Source organism: Octodon degus, unplaced genomic scaffold (assembly GCF_000260255.1).
Source record: "Octodon degus isolate 3935 unplaced genomic scaffold, OctDeg1.0 scaffold00050, whole genome shotgun sequence".
Lineage (NCBI taxonomy): Eukaryota > Metazoa > Chordata > Mammalia > Rodentia > Octodontidae > Octodon > Octodon degus.
In genome coordinates this window covers 7,441,249-7,457,436 of record NW_004524626.1, presented here as the reverse complement: position 1 = coordinate 7,457,436, position 16,188 = coordinate 7,441,249, and the positions used below count along the sequence as shown (strand labels likewise).

Below are 16,188 nucleotides of genomic sequence, written 5' to 3'. Positions count from 1 at the left end.
TGGGTTCCTCCAGGGCGCTCTCCAGGCTCTCCTGTGGTTTTCCTCACTTGGCACCTCTTGCCTTAGCGCTGTCCCCCAGAAGGGGGCAGTCCATCCCCTACTGAGACCACAAGCAGGACACAGGACGGACACTGGACCTGGGCGGACATGTAGGGACTGAGGAGAAACGGAGGGCTGATGTGGGAATGCGCCATGTCACAGCCTCTCCACCCCAGTTTTGCAGTGCTGGGCCTAGACCCCTGGGCCTTGCACCCAGTAGGCAAACACTACCAGCCCTTGCCAATGTTTAAGCTGGCTGTGAACTTGTGATCTTCCTGCTGTATTTTCTTGAAGAGAACAGATAACAGGCATGTACTGCCTGCTAAGCTCTCATTTAACCAAGCACTGAGTTGGGGTCAGAGTGCCTCTGGGGATGTCATACTCAGCCCTGCTACCAGGGGCTGGGCCCACAGCCCACACTCAGCCACTGAGCTCAGGGATCAACTGGTAGAGGCTGCTTGGATGCACTGCTCTGTGATTGATGAGCAATGTCTGCCACAGGCTGCAGAAGGGCTCAGATGGGATGGACAGTGCTGCCACACCCTATTTATTTTTCACTCTGGACTATGTTGGTCTATGACGGGAAGAGCTCCCTTGATTAGACAATACTTCCGTGTTGTCCCTCAAGCCTCACACTACAGGTTCCTCTGCAGCAGAGGTCAGGGCTTGGGTGGGTGTGACAGCACACGCTTGTCACACCATCACCGTGAGCTTGAGGAAAGCCTGCAATACATAGTGAAACCTTCTGTCAAAAGGAAAAAAAAAGGGCTGGGGAGATAGCTCAGTAGAATAAGCGCTTGCCTGGCAAGAGTGGGGTCCTAAGTTTAACCTCCAGTACTGAAAAAAAAAAAAAAAAAAGTCAGCTAGGTGACTGCGGGTGGCCTGGGGCTGGGCGCCCGCTCTCATCTCCATCTACTGCAGCTCCTCGGCCTTGACATGATGGACGTGGGGCAGAGCTGGGCACTGCACGCTGTAGGGTGGTACCCCTGGCCTTCACACACCCCACACCAGAGCAGTCGTGTGACCACTAGATGTCCCCAGACAGCCAAGTGTTCTGACCTCCTGGCGTCCCCTCTTCCTAGCAGAAGGGATGATCACGTCCCCTACTCAGGAGGTAACAGTGCTGGAGGATAGGGACTGGAAAAGTGGCTCGAGGCATCACATACTATGTTTAAGTGTCACGCTGTGGGTGTGAAGGCGCCTTGGCTGGGACAGGGCACCACGGTATGTGGGACGTCACTGCCGGGACCACTGGGTGTGGGTGTTGTGGCCCTGCGCTCACTGCCAATTCTGATTGTAGAATGAAGCGCTCGTCACAAACACATGCCTGCTCATGGAGGCCAAGCAACAAAAATAAAATGATTTATATGCCCCCTAAAAAAAGTTTCCCAGAGAAACAGACTGAAATGATTTCCAGATGACACAGGCCTTGGGTGGAGCTCTTGGTCCTGACAGCTGGTGACTGGAGCCAAGGAGTGCCTCAGGGTCCCAAGGGCCATGATGACACAGACCTTACCACAGCCCAGTGCCAAGGAGGGTGGGTGGGAGGGGCGCGGGCACTGTGTGGCCCTGTGACACTCTGGGAGGTGCCACTCTGTGCTCGGCCTCCTGCCGCCTATTTCCCATGCTGGCCCTGTTCCACCTCCTGTTGCCTGGCATAGCGGCCTGCTCAGGGCACGGCCCAAGGGCACTGCCAGCTCCTCCAGATAAGGTCTGACTTGGGGTGAGAGTGGGTGGCTCCTGTGCCACCTGCATGGGGATATCTGCTGACAGTTGCCAGACCCCTCTGTTCTGACCTCCCCTTGCGACACGCCCATGCTGAGGCCACCTGATGTCCCCTCTGTTCTCCAAGGCCGCTTTTACAGCTACATTCTGTGTGATGCAGGCGCAGATGGAGGCCTGGTGGGGGGCTCTGGATGGGGGCCAAGGCCATCCCAGCCTGCCTCTCAGTGCCCGCCATCACCGACGGTAGCGGTAGCGCTTGAAATGGAACCAGAGCTGGAAGATGCCATTGGCGAACTGGCAGCGGAAGCCATGGCGGTGCGAGTACTCCCACTCGCGGTTGACAATTTTGAAGGCGATATCCTCATAGGGAGGGCCTGCGTGGAAGCGCAGGATGGCGAAGTCCTTGTTGTCAGAGCAGGCCTCCAGGAAGTACTCGGGCGTGGAGCGCTTGTCGATGAGGTCGGGGTAGAAGATGTTGAACTTGTAGCCCTGCACGATCTTGGGCGGGGGGTTGTCGAAGTCGTAGTGCGTCTGGTTGTACTTGTTCCACTCAAAGCCTGTGTGCACGCGGTTGAAGAAGCGCGGCTTGCGGGGCCGGTACTTGTCGGCCCACAGGTAGGCCTTGCTGCTGAGTGGCAGCTCCACGCTGAACTGCGCCTCATCCTGGCCCATGCCCTCCTTGGCGCGCCGGAAGAAGATGTCTTCAGCACTCTCGCTGGCATCGCCTGCACAGGTGGGCATGGGCATCAGCCCAGATCTCCCTCCTGCTCTGGGGGTGCTGCCCTTGGCAGAGGGGAACCCGCTATCCCAGCACCCCCAGCCCTCGGCTAGCCTGATCTCCTCACAGCCCTGACTCCAGATGCTGCCGTGCCCAGGCCCTCCGTGCCCCTCGGGCCTTCCCCAGCACTGCCCAGGTGCCCCAGTGTGGTGGCTTGCCGGGCTGGGCCCCAGGGGAGGTGAGGCTTCTGCACCCTCAAAACCAGCCTGGGCTCACGATGGCCCCGCCCCACAGCATCACTTCCCTCAGAGCCCCCCATCTGTCCCTGCCCCACGGATGCCCAGGCTTCACCCTCAAGGGCCCTGTCCCCACTCACCAGTAACTTGGAGCTGCTGCCGTGACAGCTGCAGGCGCTGCAGGTCTTCGTCCGGCTCCAGCACGTGTGCGTCCAGCGGCAGCTCATGTGCCGTGAGCAGCCTCGGGCTGTATCTGCCCGCATCATAGTCGTCCAGGCTCTGCTGGATCAGGTCCTCCTCCATGAGTACCGCCTCGCCGTCGCCGTCGCCGTCACCCTCCCCATCCCCTTCGCCCTCTCCAGGTGCAGACCCCTCCTCTGCAGTGCCGCCCTCCACCGAGGGCCCTGGCGGTGTGGGTGCAGTCTCCTCAGGCTCCAGGCTGCAGACAGAGCAGAGGTGAGGGGCGTCCTACAAAGGCAGAGCTGGTCCTGTGCCCTGCCCTTCCACCTACCTCTGACTGGGGGATGGTGGCTCCTGCTTGAGGATGGGGAACAGGGGGCCACTCTCCACACCTTGCTCTTGCTTTAACTTGTACAGTTTCTGCCGAAGCACGTCCTGGTGGCGCTCTCGGAGCCTGTGACAGGATGGCAGTCACCCCAGGCTGGCCCATAGGGCCAGCACCAAATGCACAACCTCCTGACTCCACCCTCCCCCTAGGGCGCCTAGGCTCCATGGCTTCCCACAGGCTGAGGCCCCAGTGATTTTTTTTTTTTTTTGGTGGAACCGGGGATTGAACTTAGGCCCTTGCGCTTGCCGGGGAAGCGCTTATTCCACTGAGTCGTTTCACCAGCCCCGGCCCCAGTGTTGTTTTTTTTTTTTTTTCCAGTGGTTTGTGACTGAGTTCTCTCAATGGTCTGGCACGGGCAAACAGGATCCAAAGGGCCAAATCTGGGGTGAGGGGGGAAGGACGGGGGGCCTGAGGGGCATGGAGAGCCTGGAGGATGATGACAAATTTAATCATTTATAGACTAACGCTGGCGACAGGCGGAGTAGCAGTGTTTACAAGAGGGTGCCAAGCATGCGGGGAATCTGTACACACTCCCAGGACAGGCGGGCGGGCAGATGGATGGGCTGGACTTCCCATGCTGCCCAAAGGGGGCGGCTGCTCACCTGGCGCGGGCCATGTGCGCACGCAGCTGCTGCAGCAGGCTCTCCCAGTAGCCCATGTCCAGGTTGGGGCCTCCAGCACGGATCTTGCCCTCAATGCCCTGGAAGATGACCTGCAGCTGCGTGTAGGTCTTGCCCTTGAACACCGACTGCACGTCGGAGCTGACTGAGGCATTCACACCTTCCCTGCGCTCACCTGCGGGATGAGGTTGCTCAGGGCTGGCTGGGAGTGGCCCCCAGCCTGTGCTTGCCTGCTTGCTGCCCTGCCCTTCCCCAGGCTCGGGCCACATCACCCTGGCTGGGGGCAGGCTGGATACTCAGGGAGGAAACATGGAGTGCAGAAGCCACGGGGGTCTGGACAGGGAGGGCCGGGCCACCAGGTGGGGACCCTGTTCCCAGCCATGCTCTGCTTCACAGATCAGGGGCTCAAGCAGTGCCCCACGGCCCTGCTCACAGGGAGCTCAGTACCAGAAGGTCACCCCTTCTAAAGCAGGCCTGGATGCACTGGTATGAGTCTGGCTGCCTCAGTGTACAGCCCCAGCAGTAGAGCCCCTGCTGCCCCCTAGTGGCTCCATCTGGTTGAGGCCTGGAAAGGGGCCATGAGGACCAAAGATGGGGAAAGTGAGGCCTGCTGAGGGTGCCAGGCCCTGCGGGGACTCTGAGGCTTCCAGCAGGACTATGTGGCCCACTGTAGTGCCCACCAGGCCTGAAGGGCACAGCGCTGCCCAGTTACCTGGGCCCTTGCCCGAGGCCTCCAGCTTGCGGAGCTTGGAGATCTCGTCCTCGGTGATGATGGTCATGTCACGCCAGAAGTCAGCGTTCTTGCCCTGCTCCAGCTCCATGTACACCTGGGAGGGGCAGGGTGGTGAGGGGTGGGGCCAGGCAGGGGCAGAGCCATCAAGGAGGGACGTGGTCATGGCAGGGGAGGGGCCATCAGGAAGGGGCAGGGGGCCATGGCAGGGCACCTGGATGTCCTCCAGCAGGTCCTCCATGTCCGCCACTGTGAGTCCATTGAGGAAGGTATATGGCTCATGCATCTCCACCGCCAGGTCATCGTCCTCAGCACTAATGTACTTGGCCAGCAGGTCGATGGGCTTCGCCCGGCCATCACGGATGCGGATCTTGGAGCTGTGGGGCACGTGGTGTCAGAGTAAGGACATCCTCCTGTGGGGGCAGGGAGCCCAGCAATAGGCAGACAGGGTACCATGGGCTCCAGCTGGGCCCAGTGGGGTAGGGACAGGACTGGTGTGCCGAGGTGGCCTCCAGCTCTGCCCAGGAGGGCACCTGGGGCTGGGCTGCACGGGATCCCCAGGAGCGTGAAGATCCGGCAGACTTGGGACCAGAGCAGGCAGTGACCACAGCTCCCTTGTAGGGCCCCAGAGCTGGACCTTCGCTCTGTTCCCATGGGACACAGCTGGGGCCAGGCAGATCTGAGTGCAGATGGACCTCAGAGGTAATCAGGGCACTGGCTGCTGGGAATAGAGGCCGACACTGCAGGAGGGGTACAACGGGCAGAGGGTGCTGGGAGGGGAGGGTGGACGTACCGCAGCTTGGCCTGCTGCAGGTGGAAGTGGTCCTCCTGCTCCTCCCACGTCTTGAAGTGCTCTGCCTCCTTCTCCCGCTGCAGCATCTCCAGCTCCTGCTCCCGCATGGCTTTCTCACGCTCCCTCTCCAGCCGCAGCTGCTTCACCTGGGGGTGACACAGGCATGAAGAGGCATGGTGGGAAGGTCACACGAGTCCATCCTTCCCTGGCCCGCAGGGCAGGTGCTGGGGCAGGACAGCACCCTTCTGCTGCAGACCCGGTAGCTGGAGTGGTCGAGAGTAAGGCAGTGGACAGCAGAACCCAGGGCTAAGGGAAACAGCTCCCTGGAGCCAGCTGTGCCTGAAGCCAGAGAAGCCTGGACTTCACAGGTCAACTGGGTCCCAGCAGTGCCCCTGAGAGCCTATGGCCACTCACCTTCTGCAGCTCCAGCCGATTGTCCTCCTGGATCCTCTTGTTCCGCTCCTTTAGCTCCTTCTCCTCCAGGTGGCTGATCCCCTTCTTCTCCAGGGCCTGCATGGAGTAACCCCAGCACTGAGCTCCGCTGCACCCACCCATGCTGACATGGAGGCCAGGGCACCCTGGCACTGGGATGGGACCAAGGGGTGGAGCACATGCTCTGCACACAGTGACTGTGGCTCAGCGTCTCCTCCTGTCTCCTCTCCCTCCTAAAGCTCTTGGCGTCACCTGCAGCAGCGACACTAGATCAGGGTGTGTAAGAGGGATGCAGAATCCGAAGGGCTGTCTCCACCTGCCAGCTCACCCCGGGGTGGGTCATGGGACCTGGAGCACTCATTTTACACCGAGGTGAAGCCTCAGCATCCCCACCTGCATGCAGTGCAGAGGGAGGCAGGACAGTGAGGAGCAGCACAGGCTGGGGATGCAGACTGGCCGGGGGTCACTGGAGGTAGAGGTGTGAGGCTGCCCAACTCACACTACATGCGCAGTGGCAGCATTTGAGGAGCTCTGTCCTGAGGACACTGTGTGACAACTGTGCTCCCTACCAGGCTCCCAGCACCCAGGAGACTGTGCCAGGTCCACTGATATGTGGACAAACAGCCTCTGGGGCACCACAGGGCTGCCTTGCTCAGTCTCCCAGGAGGGGATGGTGCTGCAGCGAGCACCCAGGGCCTGCACCACTGCAGGTGTACAGAGCCCTGATGAGGTTATGGAGACCGGGAGCGAGGTCAGGCAGCTGCTCTGAGCACAGGCATGAGGGTGAGACAGGCAGTGCCCTGGGTAGGAGGGACCCCCCCACGGGGCCCCATAAAGCCAGCTGCGCATCCTCACATTGAGGACCAGACCCTGCTTGCCTCGCCCATCTTCTGCTGAAGACATGAAAGGATGTATCAGAAAAGACCCGCAGTGCTAGTTATAATGGTCGCCCTGGTGTAGCTAAGTCCAGTCCCAGTGGCCAGTACCCTTACAAGAGACAACTGGGACAGACAAAGAAAAGAGCAGGGTGGCATGGAGACTCAGCCATGGAGGAAGACACTCATGCAACAACAGGCAAAAGGGAGCTAGGCTGTCACAGGCTTGGGAGCACCAAAGCCCGAGATGACCACTAGAGTCCCCTAAGAGCAGTGGCCCTATACAGATGAGCTTAGGTCTGGGGACCAGCAACGCTATGAGACAGCAGAGCCCACTGGCTTCAGGCTGTGCCCATGGCCAAGGCTGGTGGCTCAGTGGCCAGGTGAGGTACAATGACAGGCACAGAGGACATATGGCACCTGCCACCACAAAGCCCACCTGGGGACAGCCCTTTCTTCAGGAATACTGGGACAAGGCTGGTTCTGGGCAGACAGGGCTCACATTGTGATGGCAGAAGACAGGGGATGTGCCATAGGGCGATGGGACCCTCAGGCTGAGTGGCCACAGCACAGTATGCCCAGCACACAGGAAGCCCTGGGTCCAACCCCTCAACAAAACCACTTTTTGAAGGCTAAATGTTATTAAGGTGGGCCTGGTGGTGGATACCTGTCCCACCTTAAAAACAAAAAAACAAAAAAACAATGTCTCAGCAGTTTTTTGGAGGGCGGCTGGTATTGGGGATTAAACTCTGGACTTTGGCTTGCCAGGCAGGCACCTATGCTGCTGAGCTATCTATCTCAGCAGTTTGGAAAGCAGATGCAGGAGAATCTTGAGTTCAAGCCAGTCGGAACAATTTAGCAAGATGCTGTTTTAAAATAAAAATGTAGGGCTGGGGAGATGGCTCAGTGGAATAAGCGCTTCCCTGGCAAGCACAAGAGCCTGAGTTCAATCCCTGGTTCCGCAAAAAAAAAAAAAAAAAAGTTTAAAATAAAAATGTAAAAAGGAGGCTGAGAATGGAACTCAGTGTTAAGACCCTGGCTTCTATCACCAGTATACCTCTACACAAACAAAAACATACAGGGGAAAAAAAAAAACAACCCAGGAAAAAAAATCAAATGCGTATTATTCAGGGGTTTTAGGGGGCCGGGGAGATGTCTCAGTAGAATAAGTGCTTGCCTGGCAAGCGCAAGGGCCTCAGTTCAATCCCTGGTTCCACAAAAAAAAAAAAAAAAGTATTTAGGGGTTGTGAGCACAACTCAGCAGGAGGGACCCAGGCTAATACCTGGCTACAACAGGACCAACAAAGCACAGGAGCCTGGGCACTGCAGGTCAGGCACACCCCGCTGGGCAAGAGGACCGCTTTGGACAGACAGCGCAGGCGCTCACCTTGTTCCAGATAAAGGTGCCCAGAAGGTTGTTGTCGCCAAAGGGGTTGTCGGTGTTGGTGTAGCCCATGTACTCCTCGCCCCAGCCCATCTTCTCCCGCTTCTTGCGCTCCTTGGCCTCCTTCTTAGCAAGCCGCCGCGCACGCTTCTCCTCCGGCGTCTCAAAGGCCTTGAGCAACTCCTCCTGCTGCTTGCGCTCCTCTCGCAGCCGCAGCCGCTCCTGCAGGCTCTGCTGCTGGCTTAGGGCCGCTGCTGCCACGGCTCTGGGACTCTGTGAGCACCCCGGAGAGGCTGTGCTGGATGCAGAGGATCGCGGGGACCATGAGCGCCGGCGTCCATGGCGGCCCCATGCCTGCTCCTCTCCAGAGTCTGATGGCGAGGACCGGTCCCGGTTCCGGTTCCGGGAATGCCAACGGGGTGGTGGGGGGCTCCAGCTGTGCCTTCCTGGCCGTTGCCACCGCTCGTCCTCCGAATCTGACCTGGGGGAGAGGACCCGCCAAGGCATGCTGAGTGCCTGCTGTTCAAGTGGCCTTGGCTGGATGCTCAGGGAGAGCCTACTAGATGGCAGGCACTGTCCTAGGTGATGGGGACAGTTCTGCCTCCTTGGGTTCCCCATGGAGAACACATACATGAGTGTGAATGCGTGTGAGCACACATGCACGTGTATACACACACACACACACACACACACACACAGAATGTCTAGAATTGGGAGGCCAGGGGAGCCACAAGTGCTCAGGGAGGATGAGGGATGGCCCTGCATGTCAGATAGCTCACTTGGAGGACATGGGGGAGGAAGCCAGGGAACATCTGGGCAAGTGCATCCCAGGTGGAAGGAACAGCAGGTGCAGAGGCCCCGAAGCAGGAATTCTTTTGCAGGAAGCCCCTGCAAGAAGGCCAAGGAAGGGAGGGGTAGAGAAGTTCACTGGGGCAGGGGCACAGGATCCAAAGGGCAGGAGCCAAAGACCCGAGTGCACCCAGTGTCTACACCAGGCCACCAGGCAGCAGTGGGGCTCCGACTGCCCCAAGAAAGGCCAGGAGTTAGCTGGAGTGAAAAAGTAAGAGCACGGAGCAGGGACCGACACTCGGAGCAGGGACCGACACTCGAACCCCTGGGAAGAGATTTTTAATGTCTTTGTTTCCCTGGACTTGGAGAACCATCACCACATGTCTTCCTAAGTGCTCCATCTATTCCACTCATGTCAAAGACTCTAAGCTATGAAAACCGTTTTACTTTGTATCTCTTACATCCACCAACTATAAACTTGATCTAATTTTTATACACAACACTTATTCTAGTTACACTATCTAATAAGGCTAATACCTGCAACTAATTCAGGTAGCAGAAATCACACACTGCTGGGCATAGTGACGCATGTTTATTAATTACTGGGGAAGCTGAGGCTGAAGCATCACTGTGAGTTTGAGGTCAGCCCTGGCTACAAAGTGAGTTCAAGGCCAGCCTGAACTAGACTGTTAACACCCTGGCTCAGGGGAAAAAAGCGGGGCTGGGGAGATAGCTCAGTAGAATAAGTGTTTGCTTGGCAAGCACAAGGGCCTGAGTTCAATGCGGTTCTGCAAAAAAAAAAAAAAAGAAAGAAAGAAAGAAAGAAAGAAAGAAAGAAAACAGTACACATCAAACATGATCATATAGGCAGGTGCAGGGGCCAGGGGTTCAATCCCTGGGCCTATCATGCCAGCCCCAACCCTGGTGTGTGCTAAGATAAGTCCAATGTAGTAGTGAGATCCTGAACACCCAATATGTAGACCCTTCCCTAAAATACAAAAAAAAAAAAAAAAAAGACGTTGCTGTGCTTGAGCCAATGTAAACACATCAACGCCTCGGGCTTGAATAAAAGCCCACAAACATTTACTTTTTTTGGCTCCCTGCAGAGCACTGTACATGCTAAGGAAGTCTGCACACTTCTGGTAAGGGCCGTGGTGAAGATTTTTTCTTTCTGAGACAGGGTTTGGCTTGGAGTGATCCTCCTGCCTCAGCCTCCTGGGCGCTGGTACACCAAAGGTGCAACTTTGTACAATAATATAGCTCAGCAGGTCACCTAGTCCTTACATAACAAAACTACTCAACTTTCCCGCTACAGCACACAGCCAGCCATAGTATACGATGAAATAAACATGGCTGCGTTCCCATCAGACTTTATTTGTGAACACTAAATTCCATAAACTCTCACATGTCACCAAACATGCACTTTCTTTCGGTTTCTGCCCAGTACTTACAAATGTAAAACTAGCTGGGCATGGTGGCTGTTTGGTTAGCTCAGGTGGGAGAATCAAGAGTTTGAGGCCTAGGGAACTGAGAGACCCAGACTTAAAATAAAAAATACAAAAAAGGCGGGGCGATGCAGCCAAATGCAAAGGTCCTGGGTTCAATCCCCAGTACTGCTCCCTCGATCAGAGTATAACTACTTTTTCTTCATGGCTGTAGTTTGTTGGCCTTGTTCAAATCATATCTTCTACATTCAAAGGACAAGAACCCAGAAGCACACAGCAGTGCTTTTCCAGAACATCTGGACTAGCTCCACGGAGACCCTGCGGACCCAGCCAGGCTAACTTGAATGACAGGAGGGTAGGACTGGGGAGTGTCACAGCCGCCACGGGCCTCAGGGGCTACTGCGTCCACAACTGGGCATCAGTGTGCTGGGATCGGGGAAGCGGTGAGGGGGCTCAAGTCACGTCTGGCCGGATGCCCCATCGCCAGAAGAAAGGGCTGTGGGCCCTGGAGAAGCGGAGACACGGGTAAGAGGAGTCAACCGTGACTCCTGTCGCTTGTCATCAAACCCAGCCCTTTCACATCTCAACTCCATTAGCAACGGTTGTCACCTCCACTTCCAAAGCCCCTCTTGGATCTACCCGCTTTCCGATTACGTTTACCATCAAGCGGCCACCTACTGCCGGGACAACGGTACCATCTTCTTTCTTTCCAGTTCCACTCCTTTCGCTGTCTGATTAGTCGAGCTCGGACACCCCTCTCAGCCAGGAAGGCCTCCCAGGCCACGTCGTAGGGAGCGGCATCTCAGCGGCCCTAGGCCGGGAACCCCCGAGACAGGAGTCCCATTACCAGCGATACCCCACCCACAGCGGTCCCACCTGCGTTCCCGGTTCCGCCGCCTCCGCCGGCGACGCTCCTCGTCCTCACGGGACCTTCGCCGCCCATGACTGCCGCTACGACTTCGGCTCCGGCTCCGACTCCCGCTCCGCCTCCTTTTGCCCCTGCGACCGGACGACCGCGATCGCGAGCGTGTGCCGCGACCCATTGGTGGCGACAACAGGGGCGACGCTCACTCAAACAAACCGGGGCCTTGGCGGGGGCCTTCGTTGGCCGCGGCGCGTGAGAGGCTGCCCCGAAAGCGCCGGACCAGGGTGAGTGACAACTACCCTCACCAACCCCAATCCGCGGAGACTCAAAAGTCCAGGAATCTTCGTTCCATTTGCAACTATGGCTCGCGGGGACGGACTCTGATTGAGCCGCTTGTCCAGGGCGGGGAGACTCGCTATTCAGGCAACGCTGAAGGCAGCCTCCTGCCGGTCCTGGCTCCGGTCCTTGCTCCTAAAAGGGCCCGAAGAATGACAGCGGGGAGGGGCAGGTAACACCCTGTGGGTGTGGTCAAGGCAAGCCTGAGACTGCGGAGGCGGAACCTGAGGCAACGCAACCAACGTGAGGCCGGTAGAGGAGGAAGTGGAGCAGGGCGGGCTGAACCTAGGAGGCGTGGTCAAGGGAGGCGTGCCCAAGGTAGGGCGTGGCCAAGGGAGGCGTGTCTGGGAAAGCCGGGCCTTGGGAAGGAGGGAATTGAATTGGGCAGACTACGGGAGAGGAGGGTAGGTGCTGGTCTTTTCATGTTATTTATTTACTTACTTATGGAACTGGGGATTGAAATCAGCTGGTCTTTTCATTTTGTTTATTTATTTATGGAACTGGGAATTGAACTCAGGGCGCTTATCCCCAGCTCCTGGTCTTTTCTTTTAAAGTATTTGGTACAGAGTCTCGCTACACAGCTCAGACTCCTAGTGAGCCTCCTGTTTTCAGCCTCCCCAGCGTTGGGATTACAGCCGTGCGCCACCACATCCGGCCTCGATGGCCGCCCCAGGGCGGAGGATGAACCTGCTTGCTGAGCTTGCCTAAACAGGTGCTTAGTTCGCTGAGCTATCTCTCCTGCCCCTAGATGTTGGTCTGGATCATCATGCCTTATCACCTGCTAGTAAATACCTTTGCATTTCACGGGTTAAACTTTTAAAAAATTGGGATCACTCCTTAATTTTCCTAATCAGCCTTTTTTTTTTGGGGGGGGGGCCGGGGATTGAACTCAGGCCCTTGCGCTTACCAGGGAAGCACTTATTCCACTGAGCTAACTCCCCGGCCCGGCCTCTTTTTAAAAAATGTATGTAGTACAGGGTTTACAAGGTCTCACCATGTAGATGGGACTCATAGTGATCCTCCTGTTTAAGACCTCCCAAGCGCAGGGATTACAGGCGGCCACCACGCCATCTCAGCATACCCCCCGGGCAGGGCTGGCATGGCTTGTGGTGCTGGGGATCGGAACCCCGCCCCCGCACTCTGCCTAAGCAGCGTTTTAGTCCCCTGAGCTATCTGGCCAGCTCTCAACCCATCCAAGACAGGACAAATGATTCATCACCCCCTCTTGCCCTGCAGTGAGGTGTGTGGAGCTAGGATGGAGCAGCAGTGACAAGCAGCAGCTGGGGACAAGCTGTTAAATGGAGTGCTCACTGGGAAAGACAGACCTGGCCTGGGTTTGGTGGCTGACACTTGCACGCGGTTTCTTTGGGCTGCATGGCTACCAGAGGCTTTGAAATGTTTGTTGAACTAGAACCTGCGGACAGCCGTGGCTGTTCTACTCAGGTGTTTGTAATCTTTGTCAGTGCTGCCCAAGCTGGCCTGGCAGTCCCAGGTGCGAGCAATCCTCCTGCCTCAGCTTCAGCCTCCCGAATAGCATGAGGTGTGCCAACATGCCCAGCTTTGAATCTTTTGAGGGGCATGGTACAGGAGGTTGAGCTGGAGGCCTCCCAATGAGCTATAACCCCAGTCCTTTTTACTTTGAGGCAGTCTTGCTAAACTCTAAATTCTCCAGGCTGGGCTTGAAATTCTCTTCCTGTCTTACCTCCTAGAGTGCTGGCACTACAGGGCCGTGGCACCAAGCCTGGCTCTGGATCTTCCTGTTACAAGCTGTACAAAGGCTTCTTTCCGATGGGATACTGTCAGTCCCCCAACTCCCCATCCGCGGAGGCAAACCAAGCCAAGCTGATGTTTATACCCGATTTATTAGAGATCTCTTCAACGTAAAAAGAGGGGGTTTGGCAGGGTGGGGCGGCGGGGCCCGGGCAACAGAAGGGTATTCCAGGGGTCAGCAGCAGCTATACTGCCCGAGGTGCCCACAGGTCTGGGTTGGAAGGACATGGCCTGGCTGTCGGTGCCACAGGAAGCCATGCTCCGGATTGTCACACACCAGACTACAGGGACTGAGGATGAGGGACCCCTGGTGAGGGTTAAGACATGAGGTTTGCAGTTTTTTGTTTTGAAATGGTTCAGCCACACAGACTGGGGTAGCCCGGGCGATGGGCCTTGTAACCACTGGAGGAGGTGTATGGAGGGGACCGAGGGGCTGCGGCGACAGTACTCTGGCAATGGACCCCGCGGGGAAGGGAGTATTGCACTGAGCCAGTGTGGAGGTGAATAGGACAGCTGAGATGGCCTGGGGGACCACATGGAAACTTCAACCTTGCCAGTCTCAGAAAATGCCTCTCCATTTTTACAGTACAAGGATTCGGACACTGTCCAGGGTCTTCGAGAGCAGCCACTGGAGAGGCAAGGCAGGAGAGAGCTGGGTCATTTGGGTATTTACAGATCTCCAGGGAGTGGGGATGGCTGGGCACACCCAGGGGCTCCCTCCTAGGGTCTAAGGAAGACCCCGAGTTGCCACACATTATAAACAATTCTCTCCTGTGCACTCCTCTGCCCCAGAAATGACAAGCAGGCAAGGCCCCTTGTCAGTCTGAGGGACACTTTGGCGTGCTTTTTGCAGTATTCTGAAAAGGAACGAAGCATACAGCTCACACAACATGGGGCTCCAAAGGGGCCTCTGGGACTTAACGCAGGAACGTAGGACACCTACGCAGGAGGGCTGCTGCCAGTCTTTCCTCCCTGCCAGCCCCGGGCGATGTGTGCCGTGGCTACGGAGGCTGCGCCGCTCCCTTCTCAGGGACACAGATGCTGACTCCACCTTCTGCAGGACACCACACCCCTCACATGGTAAGGACAAACCTGTCCGGGCCGACTGGGATTGGTTCTTGGAGCCATGACTGGGCCGCTGAGGGTCTGGGAGGGAATATGGGCTCCTTGCTGGCGGCTCAGGGAAGAACTGGCAGATTCCCCATTACATTACTGCAGAAGGGACACCAGGAAAGGCCTGGACAGCAGGCTGACATCTTGTAGCGGGCTTAAAAAAAAAAAAATCATACTCCTGGATGGGCTGGTCCTACCCCATTATTCTGGGGGGCGTGGCCCCAGATCCAAACAGGACCCAGTGTCTCCCCTGGGGCCGTGTGGGGGGAGATCCGAGGAGTGGGCAGGGCCTCATCCACTGGGTCTTTCCTTCTGGACAAGTGTGGCTGTCACCAGAAGGCAGGGACAGCTAGAGGAAAGGCCGCTGGCCTTCGCCTACAGTGGCCTCACGTGCCACGGCAGCCTGCCCAGCATGTGCCCAACCTGGAACACCTGCTCTCTAACCCGAAGGCCCAGCCTAGTTCCTTGAAAGCCAGTCTTGCTTTGAGGCGTCTCCTGAGGGGGTTCACTTGTCCGAGGACTGTGAGGACAACGCTATGGAGGGACAGAAAAATCCACAGCCCTGAGCTCTGCAGAGAGGGGCAGCCGCATTGGGGCAGGAGTGTGACGACCTGGGCATTCTTGCTCACAGACACCTGGGCCTGGAATGTCCTTCCTGGTGGCTCAGCATGACAGCAAGCCATCAGGGCCACTACTGAGGACACGAGCCCTGCACTGAAGCCCCAAGCCTGAGCCAAGCACGGAGGATCTGCTTCCAGGAGAGGTGGCCTCAGCACACACAGGACAGTGAGACATCAGGAAGAGGCACCCAGAGACCTGTCCTGGAGGTAAGCCTCACCAGGGCAGCCAAACCCTGCAGCCCAGGTCCCCAAGGTGGCAGGAATGGCCTCGACCTGCAGGACACATGCAATGGAGGCAAAGGACCAAAGTGTGGTGGTGTGGAGTCTCTTCCTTTTCTGGTTTTTGTCTTTTTTCCCCTAAAAAGCACCACATGCCTGTCTGTGCAAAGAATAAGGGCCCAAAATAAATACACGACTGGACGCTCAGGAAGGTCGCCGTCTGGTGGGTGCAGTGCGGGTGGCCCAGGGTCGCTGCATCGCCTGTGGAGCTTCGGGGTAAGAGAGGTCTGGCCTGCGGCATCCATCAGGGGCAGGACGAGGACGAGGTTGGCCGGGGATGGCCGCAGGGTGGCATGTCCCCACGCCCTGGGCCTCAGCTGTGTGGGCAGTGCCTCTGGAAGCAGCTGAGGTGATGGTGGGCACTCAGCCCCAGGTGAGACTGCATAGAAATTACTGCAAAAGGAAAGTGGATGGTGAGGGTGCGTGGGGACCTGGGCACGGAGCCCCCCACCCGAGGACTGCCCATAGCCTCTGAGCTGCCTGGCCTCGGGCGACACAGGCCTGAGATACTTATGGCAGAGCCACCTGGACATTAGCGAGTCAGATGCCAGCCCTCCCGCCCCAGCCTCAGTCTCCCAATCTGTCTGGGCTCCTCCTGGCCCCAGGGGGGACTCACTGTGTCGCTCTCGCCGTCGGAGGGCTGGGGCTGCGCGCTATAGTGGAGCGGGGAGTACACCCAGCTCCTGTCGTCGGTGGGCTGCGGGCGGGCGGGCAGGCACGTGCAGGGGCGCAGAAGAGAGGGTGAGCGGAGGCAGAGAAGGCGTAGGAGGAGGAAGAAACAGGAGAAAATAAAAGAGGCGGGCCCCTCGGCCCAGCGCCTGCCCCAACCCCAGCGGCCTCGGTTCACAGGC

General features: G+C 57.6%; 2 protein-coding genes across 8 annotated transcripts in view; both read right to left on the bottom strand.

Annotated features, from left to right (window-relative positions):
- Positions 1–1,408: 1,408 nt before the first annotated feature.
- Cactin (cactin, spliceosome C complex subunit) lies at positions 1,409–11,397 on the bottom strand. The gene is made up of 10 exons (XM_004632710.2): positions 11,231–11,397; positions 8,124–8,601; positions 5,844–5,939; positions 5,430–5,575; positions 4,851–5,013; positions 4,619–4,733; positions 3,889–4,081; positions 3,230–3,352; positions 2,859–3,157; positions 1,409–2,489 (listed from the first exon to the last, which is right to left on the bottom strand). The coding sequence occupies exons 1-10, from the start codon at positions 11,395–11,397 to the stop codon at positions 1,999–2,001; spliced, it is 2,271 nt and encodes a 756-aa protein (XP_004632767.1). The 3' UTR covers positions 1,409–1,998.
- A 2,007-nt stretch (positions 11,398–13,404) lies between these two features.
- The window catches only part of Pip5k1c (phosphatidylinositol-4-phosphate 5-kinase type 1 gamma), a 47,926-nt gene continuing 45,142 nt past the window's right edge, over positions 13,405–16,188 (bottom strand). For 5 of the 7 annotated variants that reach the window (XM_023716881.1, XM_023716876.1, XM_023716878.1 and 2 more), the window contains 2 exons: positions 15,954–16,034; positions 13,405–15,730 (listed from right to left, as the gene is read on the bottom strand). In XM_023716881.1, the coding sequence (XP_023572649.1) occupies positions 15,728–15,730; positions 15,954–16,034 (84 nt within the window). In that variant the 3' untranslated portion in view covers positions 13,405–15,727. The remainder of the gene's footprint in view (positions 15,731–15,953; positions 16,035–16,188) is intronic. The other 2 variants (XM_023716879.1, XM_004632709.2) reach the window with 1 other exon arrangement.